The sequence below is a fragment of the Cynocephalus volans genome, chromosome 17, assembly GCF_027409185.1.
Source record: "Cynocephalus volans isolate mCynVol1 chromosome 17, mCynVol1.pri, whole genome shotgun sequence".
NCBI classification, from domain to species: Eukaryota; Metazoa; Chordata; class Mammalia; order Dermoptera; family Cynocephalidae; genus Cynocephalus; species Cynocephalus volans.
The window spans coordinates 27,700,105-27,711,601 of NC_084476.1; the positions used below are offsets into that span (position 1 = coordinate 27,700,105).

General features: G+C 51.4%; 1 protein-coding gene across 1 annotated transcript; it reads right to left on the bottom strand.

Moving 5' to 3' along the window:
• Positions 1–1,174: 1,174 nt before the first annotated feature.
• On the bottom strand, positions 1,175–6,577 carry LOC134366161 (uncharacterized). Its single transcript, XM_063082576.1, is given in 1 exon segment — positions 1,175–6,577. A coding segment is annotated over 1 exon segment (5,037 nt). The 3' UTR covers positions 1,175–1,540.
• Between the last annotated feature and the right edge of the window lie 4,920 nt (positions 6,578–11,497).

The window sequence follows — 11,497 nt, forward strand, 5'->3', positions numbered from 1 at the left end:
CAGTAGGTCAAGGCCTCTTCTATTTTGGAGTACTACCTCCGATAGGGAAGTCAGCGAGTCCTCCAGCTTGCTGATTGAGTCCTGGAGGACCCGGAGGTCAGTATCCATGGCGGTCTGGAGGCTGGCTAGGCCTTGTTGGAGGTCTATGGGCCCTTTAACTAGGGCGGATGCGCCAGTACCTATACCTGCTGCGACCCCCAACCCCAGAAGAACAGCTAGGGTAAGTGAGACAGGCTCTCTTTTAACCCTGGGGTGAGGATCGTCATAGGCCTGCAACAAGGTTTCTTCAGAATGGTAATAGATGCGAGGGACCAGTTGGATCAGGATACAGAAATCTTTAGACTGATTAAAAACTGAGGTGGAGAGGCAGGGGGTGAGGCCGGTACTGCAGGCCCACCAGCTATGGTTGGTGGGGAGCAGGTACTGATGTTCCGTGGAGGAGTTGATGGGTAGGGTCTGGTTGCAAAGATGCTGATGGGTAGAGGGCACCTTTCCTATGCACGACCCGTGTCCTGAGACCTCAGTGAGGGTAAGCTTTCCTTGGCTCTCCCAGCGGCACTGGGTATAGTTGGAGGTATAAGTGAAGGCCCCTCCTAAGGAGGCAACTCCTTCATAATAAGGGGGACCCAAGGCCAAACAGAGCCAGCAAGACTTCGTGGCGTCTGGGTCGGTGGCATTTAAGGCTAGGAAGGCCCCCCTCACAAGGCCAAAGAGTCTGTCGCCCGTGGTGGGAGACAGGGTGTTCAGGACAACACTTCCCTCCAGTGCCGTGGGGACTTGGCTAGGAGCCGCCGAGGGTTGAGAGGTGGGCGGCGCTTCCCTCGTTGGGGAAGGGGGGTTTTTGTTAGGGGGTCCTTGTTTCGCAAGGACGGAGTTGGGGCCCACTGTCTCAGCTGGCTTGCTGGTGATTTCTAACCGAATGGTCAACTGTACGCCCGGATATCTAGACACATAGAATCCCAATCCCCAGGTTTTTCCTATTATCCACTCTTTGGATTGCCGTCCTTGTTCTGTGAAATTTATTTTAAGGGGGTTACACCAGCCGGTTTTTTCACAGGTTGCCAGTAGGGCACCCCATGATCGCTCTGTGTTATTCCAATTTACAGTTATGAGGTCCCAGGAGGACGTAGGTTGCCAATAAACATTCCCCGCGGTTTCACAACCCCATTCTTTACAATACAGGGATTCTAACCCTCCACACCTTCTAGCTTCTGAAAGGGACCGGCCATCCCGGGGACACACGTAGAAGGTGGAACTTGCCATTCTGGTCCTAGCCTTAGGGTAGCTGCATCCTATGGCTCCCCAGGTGATCTGTCTATAAGCACTTTCATAGTTTGAGTCAGGGGGTCTGACTCTCTTAGAGGTTGATACATCGGTTCCTGGGATATCCCAGGCCTCAAGACCGGCCGCCAGGGCACATACATCAGGTGTAAGAATGGGCCACCAAGTCCAAGGGGGCTGGACTTTCTCTGTCTTCCAGACAACGTTCCCAGTTTGGGACAGTACCTGCCAGGTGAGGGTCACAGGCTGGTGAGGGTTTTCACTCCAACCCGTTCTGCCGCCGCCGAAAACGCAGCTTAAGAGGATGATCAGTCTTTTCCAGCTCCCAAGACTCATCTGGTGCCGAGGGTGGTGCAGGCTTGAGGTGAGAAGCATGGACCCAGGCAGCGATACCGTCGACTTTTACTGCGGTCGGGGTGGTCAGCAACACCAGATACGGGCCTTTCCACCGAGGCTCAAGGCTGCTGGGTCGGTGGCGTCTGACAAGCACTCGGTCTCCGACCTGGAACGGGTGGGGGATTGTCACGGTACCGGGCTTGTACACCTCCTTGATCTGGTCCCAGATCTGGGTCCTCACAACTTCTAAAGCCTTTAAATGAGTAAATAAGACAGGGAGAAAATTATCATCGGGACCCAATGTCCCTCCAGACTCGAGTATGGGGGGTGGTCCCCCATAGAGAATTTCATAAGGAGTTAGACCAAACTGGCCAGGGGTATTCCTGGCTCTGAGCAGCGCTAAGGGAAGGAGGGCCACCCAGTCTTTTCCACCGGTCTCTAAGGCTAATTTGGTTAAGGTCTCTTTGATTGTCCTGTTCATTCTTTCTACCTGACCTGAGCTCTGGGGTCTATACGCACAGTGTAATTTCCAATTTATCCCCAGTTGAGTGGCCAGTCCCTGACTTATCTGAGCAACAAAGGCTGGGCCATTGTCTGACCCGAGTACCTTAGGGATCCCGAACCGGGGTAGAATTTCCTCTAATATCTTTTTGCAGACGGTCAGGGCCGTTTCAGTTTTGGTAGGAAAAGCTTCTACCCATCCGGAAAAAGTGTCTATGAATACCAGCAAATACCTGTTTCCATACCGGCCAGGCTTTACCTCTGTGAAGTCTACCTCCCAGTATACGCCGGGTCGATCTCCTCGTTGTCTCTTTCCGATCTCTCGGTAGGTTGGGACCGCATTAGTCATGACACAAGCCTGACACCGACTGGTGACCTCGCGAACTACAGACTGGAGGTTCGGGATGAGGAGGCTGGTGCGGTTTACTAATTGGAGAAGCTTTTCTGGTCCCAAGTGTGTCAACTGATGCAACCGCTGGATAAATTCTTTCCCCCGGTCAGGGGTGAGCTCTCTTGGCTCGGCCTTAACTTGGGCGGGTTCGATTAGCTCTTGAGGTTTTGTAGTTTCTGCCAGCACTCTGGTCGACAGGGCGGCTTGTTTTGCAGCCTCGTCGGCCCTCCGGTTCCCGGTGGCCACAGGGTCATTTCCCCTCTGGTGGCCGGGGCAGTGGATAATGGCGACCCGCTTAGGGAGGTGAATGGCCTCTAGCAGGGCCAAAATTTCTTTCTTGTTTTTAATGTCTTTTCCCGCAGAAGTGAGCAACCCCCTCTGTTTATATATTGCCCCATGAATGTGAGCAGTGGCAAAAGCATACCTGCTGTCGGTGTAGATGTTGATGTTTTTTCCTTCGGCCAGGCGTAATGCCTGCGTCAAAGCCACTAGTTCGGCCTTCTGGGCTGACGTACCTTCTGGCAGGCTGCTTGCCCACACCGTCCGCTTGCCATCTACGATGGCGGCCCCTGCTCTCTGCTTACCCTCCGCGATGAAACTGCTACCGTCCGTATACCAGGCTGGCACCCCGGGCAATGGCTGGTCTTTCAGGTCCCGTCGAGTTCCAGTTTCTTCGGCGAGGATCTCTGAGCACCTGTGTACTGGGGTAGCTTCCGATTCGACTGGTAGGAGGGTAGCTGGGTTCAGGATGGCAGGGGGTGCAAACGATATCCTTTCATTTAGCAGCAGGCTCTGATAATGAGTCATCCTGGCATTGGTCATCCACCGGTCGGGGGGCTGCCGCACAATGCTTTCAAGGCTATGGGGAGCAATCACAGTCACATTCTGTCCCAAGGTTAACTTATCAGCGTCCTTGAGAAGGAGTGCCACGGCTGCAACCGCTTTCAGGCAGGTTGGCCACCCGCTAGCCACCGGATCCAATTTTTTTGATAGGTAAGCTACTGGCCGCCGCCAGGGTCCTAAAGTCTGAGTAAGCACTCCCCGGGCCACACCGGCTCTCTCATCTACGTATAGAGTAAATGGTTTGGTGAGGTCTGGGAGGGCCAAAGCGGGGGCTGACAGCAAGGCTTTTTTTATGTGGTCAAAAGCCTTTTGATGTTCCTCAGTCCAGGTAAAAGGGATGCTTTCCTTTGTTAAGGGATACAGGGGTGCAGCTAGGGAAGCAAACCCAGGGATCCAGAGCCGGCAGAATCCTGCAGTGCCCAGAAATTCACGGACCTGTCTGGGGGTCGTGGGAGCGGGGATTTTCATAACAGTAGCCTTTCGGGCCGGGGTCAGCCATCTTTTTCCCCCCTTGAGTAGGTACCCCAGATAGGTGACCTCTCTTTGGCAGAGCTGGGCCTTTTTAGCCGATACCCGGTACCCTAATTTACTCAATTCCTGTAGGAGCTTTTGTGTCCCTTCTTTGCAGTCTCTATATGTGGGGGCTGCCACCAAGAGGTCGTCTACATATTGGAGTAGCACTACCTGAGGGTTGAGGGCCCTAAAGGGGGCCAAATCTCGGTGGAGGGCCTCGTCGAAGAGAGTGGGAGAGTTCTTGAACCCTTGGGGCAGCCGTGTCCAGGTCAACTGACCTGCGTTACCTTTTTCTGGGTCTTTCCACTCGAATGCGAATAGCGGCTGGCTGCTGGGGTGTAGCCTGAGGCAGAAAAAGGCATCCTTGAGATCTAAGACTGAATACCAAGTGTGGCAGGGCGGAAGGGAACTCAGAAGGCTGTAAGGGTTTGGGACGGTGGGATGAATATCCTGTACCCTTTTATTAATTTCTCTCAGGTCTTGGACTGGCCGATAGTCATTGGTCCCTGGCTTTTTTACAGGTAGTAGAGGGGTATTCCAGGGCGATTGACAGGGCACCAGGACCCCTAGGTCTAAGAACCTCTGGATGTGGGGTCTGATACCTTCCCGGGCTTCCTTGCTCATTGGATATTGTCGAACAGCCACCGGTGAGGCACCTGATCTTAGTTCCACTACCACTGGTGGGACTTGATTGGCCAGTCCCATGCCTGCCCTCTCTGCCCATACAGTGGGAAAAAGTTGGAGCCAGGATGGGTCGATAGAGGAGGGACCTGGCTTTTCATGTAGCCGGTATTCTTCTTCTAGGTTCAGGGTCAGGCACAGTGTAGGGCGGTCTTCCCAAGTTACTTGTGGGCCCTCAGCAGAAAACTGGATCTGGGCCTTTAGTTTGGTTAAGAGGTCCCTACCCAACAAAGGGGCGGGGCACTCGGGTATGACCAGAAAGGAGTGGGTCACCTGTTTATGTCCAGCCTTCAAAAGTCTCTTTGTGGTCCAGGGGTAGACTTTGCTCCCTGTTGCTCCTTGTACGACTGTCCGTCTGGACCCTACCCTTCCCAGGGGTTGGGTCAAAACTGAATGTTCAGCCCCGGTATCGACCAGGAACTCAATGGGAGTCCCCTCCACAGTCAGCGTTATCCTGGGTTCGGGGAGGGGGTCCGAACCTTGACTCCCCTAGTCATCTAGGGACAGAACTTTGGCTTCTCTGACGTTTTTCTTTCGGGGACATTCTCTTGCCCAGTGACCCTTTTCTTTACAATATGCGCACTGGTCTTTGTCCAGAGGAGATCTTTTATCCCTAGGTGTCTTTCTTGCCTGGTTGCTCAGATTCCCTGTCTGCCTATCTCTAAAACCTTTTTCACTTACCACTGCGGCCAAAATCCTAGTCAAGTTTTTTTCTTGGCGCTTATCGCGCCGCCTTTCTCTCTCTTCTGCCTCTTTTTTTTCTCTTTCTTCTCTTTCTTCTTCTGTCTCCCTTTTGTGGTACACCTTTTCTGCCTCCCTCACTAAATCTTGCAAGGAATAATCTTGGAGCCCCTCTAGCCTCTGTAACTTTTTTCTAATATCTGGGGCTGACTGTCCGATGAAGGCCATGGTAACTGCAGCCTGCTGCCCCTCAGAAGAGGGCTCAAACGGAGTGTATCTCCTATAGGCCTCCATTAGGCGTTCTAAGAAAACCGAAGGGGGTTCTGCCGGTCCTTGTAAGACCTCTCTTACCTTAGCCAAATTGGTGGGGCGCCGAGCTGCCCCTTTGAGACCTGCCACTAGAGTCCGGCGGTAGACCAGGAGACGCTCCCTACCTGCGGCTGTGTTGTAGTCCCACTGAGGTCGATTGAGGGGGAAGGCCTCATTAATGAGGTTGTCGAGTTGAGTAGGGGCCCCGTTGTCCCCCAGGACATTCTTGCGGGCCTCAAGGAGAATCCTTTCTCGTTCCTCCGTGGTGAAGAGAATCTGTAGGAGCTGTTGGCAATCGTCCCAGGTGGGCTGATGAGAAAACATAAGAGACTCAAGGAGCCCCGTGAGTCCTGCTGGATTTTCAGAAAAAGAAGGATGATTAGATTTCCAATTATAAAGATCTGCTGAAGAGAAAGGCCAATATTGTAGAGGGACTAGGCCGTTGGGCTCGGCTGGGGGTCCTATGGCTCGGAGGGGTAAAATCACAGTGGAGTCAGGACCCGAGTCGTCTGCCGGACTGCGGGCACGGCGACTCCTGGTCCCCGCGGCTGGTCCCTCAGGATCGGAAATATCGGGCGCCTGGACCGGCGCCGGTCCGACCGCCTGAGGGGCCAGGGGAGGTGGCAGGGCTGCCGGATAGGGCGGGGGCTCGGAGAGAAGGAACGAGTCGTCTGTTGCCGGGTAGATGGGGGGTCGGGGAGGAGCGGATGGCCTCTCTGGACTGGAGACGACAGCGACCTTGACAGAGGGCGGCATCCATGATGGGGGACTCTGGGCGAGGTCTTGCCACACCACGATATATGGAACTTGGTCCGGGTGTCCCCCGATTTCCTGAAAGACAATCCTTTTAACTGCGGAAATGACAGAGACATTAAAAGTTCCTTCCGGCGGCCACCCGACACCGAACGTGGGCCACTCGGAGGAACAAAAGGTCCGCCATTTTCCCTTTCTGATTTCCATGGACAGATTGTGAGCCCTTGCTCTCACGTCCCTCCAGTGATCTAGAGTGAGGGAGAGAGGGGTAGAGTTATTTTGTCCCATTTCGAAGAGAGGGACCACGACACAGAGGCCTATCAGGAACAAAACAAAAAGAAACCAGAAACGGCGGCGAGGTCGAGTAGCGTAGAGACAAAAGAAGGAGTCAGATGGCAGAGCGCGCCTCTCTAGACGCGGCAGTGGGATCAGAGCATAATGATCCTCTCCTGAGGGGTCCACCAGGCGTCCCTGGTCCTCCCCTGATCCTGGGACGTCTCCCAGGATTACCGGGCGGTGAGCCCCCGAACACGTCTGTTCGCTACTCACACGTCGCTCCCAGAGCGATCAGCCCGGAACAAACTGAAACCAAAATGCGCGCACTCAGAGGGACAGTCAGAGTTACGGAGTCAGACACAGAAACGAGACACGGAGCGATCGCTGGCCAGCTTACCTCCCGTTGGTGGGTCGGTGGTCCTTGGGTGGGGGTCTGATCCCGGACGAGCCCCCAAATGAAAGACGCCTGATTTAGGCAATCAATCAGTCAGGAGAGACCCTCCCAAGGAACAACGAGACCACGGCTCCGGATGCAATTTGCAAGAGGTTTTATTGAACACACGGGTACCCGGGCGGCTCAGTCTCTCGGTAGACTGGCGCGCCGAGTAGAGTTTTTGAGCTTGTTTTATAGCAAAAAGCGCGGGTACAGAAGCGAGAAGCAAGGTAATTGGTCGGTTTAAACAAGGCCAGGGAAAAAGCGCGGGTACATGTGGGAGTTCTTGAAACAGCTGAAGGGCGCCCTGGAAACTGCTGTTGAAAATTTTTTTTTTTTTACTAGGGTATTTTTCTGTGCCTTGCGGAATGGCGTTACTGCGGCTAGCTTGGAAAACACTTCTTTCACATTAGTACATCAGGGAGTTGCCTGTTTGTGTGAGATCATCAGCCCCCTTAATCCTGCTTTGTAACTGGATTATGTCAGAACTGGCTGTGTGTGCCTGGAGGCATCCCATGGGTCTAATTTCAAAATAACAGAGAAATGTTATACTAACTACCTCCCCAACCCCCTGCAACAACATATTTATTTTTGAAACAGTTTAATAGAATTATATCCAGGGAAGAAACAGAGCAAGAGAAAAAACAAAACAAAACAACTCCCCCCCCCCAAAAAAAGAAAACCCCAAACCAAACAACCCTCCCAAACTTACGGGACAGCTTTCATGTGGAAGTGTTAAAGGGCTCTTGGCTCCTTGCGGAGGTCTGCCGGAGGTAGGGTCCTTTAATCAGGGCCCAAGACATTGCTAATTTACTAGATATTAGAGCAGCAAGAGGCAGCTGCTGGGGGTACAGTGGGGTGGGGGCAGGGATGGTGTGGGTGAGGGTGGGAAGATTAAAGTCTTGAAAAGTCAGAGTTGAAGCACGTAGAATGAGCCAGATTCTCTGGCTTGCATTATTTGTGTCCTGCCTCTGCTCAAAAGCCTTTGGTACTACCCTTTTACAGCCACAGCCACTTCCCTCCCGTCCCCTTGCCTAACCCCTGGCAACCCCCGATCTGTTTTCCACCTCTATAATTTTGTCATTTCAAGAATGCTATGTAAATGGAATCATACAATGTGTAGCCTTTGGGGATTGGCTTTTTCCACTCAGCATACTGTCCTTGAGATCTGTACAAGTTGTTGGGTGTATCAAGAGTTTGTTCCTTTTCCCTGCTGAGTAGTACTCCATGTTATAGACGTAGCACTGTTTGTTCAATGATTCTGTAAGACAATAGCATGAGGGATCCTTGTGATGGAACTGTTCTGTATTGTCACTGTGATGGTGGTCACATGAATCCACACGTGATAAAATTGCATAGAACTGAACACATGCACAGTCACAAATGGGTGCATGTAGGGCCGAGCCCGTGGCGCACTCGGTAGAGTGCTGCACTGGGAGCGCGGCGACGCTCCCGCCGCGGGTTCGGATCCTATATAGGACTGACCGGTGCACTCACTGGCTGAGTGCCGGTCACGAAAAAACGACAAAAAAAAAAAAAAAAAAACAACAAATGGGTGCATGTAAAACCGGTGAAATTCAAATAAGGTGGGTGGATTAGATCAGTGTCAGTTTCCTGGTTGTGGTACTTACTGTATTACAGGTCTGCAAAATGTCAACATCAGGGGAAATGGAATGAAGGATTTCTATGTCATATTCTTTTCAACAGCATATGAATCTACAATTATTTTTTAGTAAAAAGGCCTTTGGTGGCACTCCTTTGCCTGGCAAATAAAGGCTGAACCCCTTGGTGTGGGACTCACGAGGCCCTTCCATGTCCTGGCCCCATCCCCACCTGCCTTGGGTCTTCTCTCTCTCTACTCCTTTTGGCTGACTTGTTCAACATTTCCCATCAGACCAGGCACTTTTCTTTAAACTGTTTTTTTCAATTAAGTATAACATTCAAATAGAAAAAGACTCAAATCGCAACTGTGCCAGGACCCCAGAACTCCCACCCTCCCCATCCAGTTCCTCTCATCCAAAGGATAACTGCTGTCAGATTTCCATCATCATGTATTAGTTTTGCCTGTTTTTGAATGTCATATAAATGAATTCATGGATTCTTTTTAACTGGCTTCCTTTATTTTTAACATGTTGTCTAGATGTATTCATGTTGCAGGTAGCAGTAGTTTGTCCATTATCATTGTTGTATAGTATTCACTCCATCGGGTAAAGAAACTATAGTTCCACAACTTATACATAATACTATTGATTATTGGGTTGCTTACAGTTTTGGGTTCTTTCAAGTAGTTCTGCCATGAATGCTCTTTCACATGTCATTTGGCCTGCATGTGTACTTACGTCACTTGGATATATACCTAGAAGTGGAATGGCTGGATCATTGGATGTGCACGTTAAGCTCTGGTAGACACTTACCAGAGTAGTTTTCCAAAGTGGTTGCACCGACTCTCACTCCTATCAGGAGCACATGAGAATTCCTGTTGCTCTACATCCTTGCTGATTCTTGACATTGTTGGTCTTATTAATTTTAGCCATGCTGGAGGGGTGTGTAGTAGGATGTTGTTATCTAAGACCAGTTGCTCCTTCCCCAGCAAGAGATTGCTCAGTGTAAGGCTCAGTGTGGGCAGAGGGCTTTTCCACTTCTTCCCGGAGGCAGGTGGCCTGGCTTCTACCCCTTCTCTAGGCAGTGGATCTTTGCCTGGGCTTTGGCAGTGGCAGGGTTGCCTGCACATACCCTAGTGGCTCAAGGCTCCGGCCTCTAAAAAGGCAGGTCTGGAAAATGGGTTGAGTTCTGTTTCTGTGGGCCAGTGGGGTGGGGGGGTCCCTCTGCTCTTGTGTCTGCCTCAGTCTTTCTTCTAAGTACCTGGTAGAGGTTATGGAAAAGAGCTGGGAGAATGAACTCCTCTTGTGTCTGGGGCTCCCAGGATTCTTAACACTCAGACTTTGTTACAATGTTAGCTCTTCTCTTCGTCTTTTACGTCAGCCTTCTCTTCCTGCAAACAGGCTCCAGCAAAGGCGGAGGGGGGCCTGTCCCTCTATAGAATTCAGTTCTCCTGGGTGCCTCGTAACCACGGCTCCCCAATGGGCTCAAAGGAAGCTATGATTTTGCTAGTTGTCTGGCTTTTTCTCCTTCTTAGGGTGGGACTGATGTTCTCTTGTGGCTTTTTTCCTACCTGTCACTGTGGTTTTTACTGTGAATATCTCCAACGACTGATGAGTTTGAACACCTTTCAATACAACAGCCACGTCTTGCATTTTTGTGCTCCATGAATGTCCTTCCTTTTCTTTCCTGCCTGTTCTTCCAAGGGTTAGTTCGAGGGTTTCCTTGTCTATGCCGCTGTCCCTGGCTATCTCTGTTTTCATCCGCGAGCCCCACCAAACTTGCTCTCTCCTCCCCCTTCTCCAGCACTTTCTGCTATTTGGACTAGGCGACTGGGAGCTGGGGAAAGATATGCCTTCTTTCGGGTTTCTGTCAGTATTCCTTCCAATGATCAGCTGGGAGAAGCAGAGCAGGCGGGCAAGAGGCAGTATACATGTCCGGATGGAGTCTCCTTGTGGGTTGGAGAGGAATAGGGCACAGAGACAGCTTCTTCCAAAAAGAGTTAGGCTGCACCTCATTTCTCCAAAGGCAGAGGCAATGTAGCGAGGGTTTGCAGCGTGGGAATTCGCAGGAGGGTCCCCTCGCAAATCCCCCGAAGGCCTACTCCTGGTTTTGGTTGCATCTTTGTTCCTTACCAGGCACTTTTCCTGCCTAATTGAGCCCAAATTGCTGAAGACAAACTTTCTCAGGGTTATTCTCATCCTGCTGGGTATCAGATTTCCCTAAAACCAAAATTGCTGCTTAGTCTAGACCTGCACGTTTATTGTTCTATTTTAGGAGAAGTCCCAAATCCACACCAGAACAGCAGAGGGGGCCGCTCCACATGACGGCCTTTCCCCGGCATTTGCTGGCCTCCCGCACGGCCAGGAATTCTTTGTGCATTGCCTGTCCCTGGTGGCTTCTGAGCAGACCTCAGCTGCTTCGTTACTGCCCAGGGCAGCAGCAGAGACAGAAATAGCATTTTTGAAGTGTGAGAAGAGAAAAATTGGGTAAGTTTTGGGAATAGAGAAGCAAATGTGCAACCTGGGGATGGTCACGGAAGATCACCTGTCGATCAGGCCATGTCAGGCGTGCAGGGCTGGGCATCCCTCAGGCTCTTTTTTCCTCTGACTCCATGGGCTGCCTTTTCCCTTTTCATTCTGCTTCCTGGCCTGGATTTCCTGGGTGAAGTTGGAAGCACTTTAGTTTTCTGTGATTCTCTCCCACTGCAACCTCAGGACAGTGATGTGCTTGTAAATGTTTAATGACTGGCTCTCTAGGAAAAAAAGTCCCAGTTTGCAGTGTTTGTCCATTACCATAGTGTAAATACTCCCACAACAGTCGATTTTAAGCTACTGACATGATATCACTGAATGTGGAGCTGGGAAGAGCTGTGCACACAATTATACAGTGTTCACCAT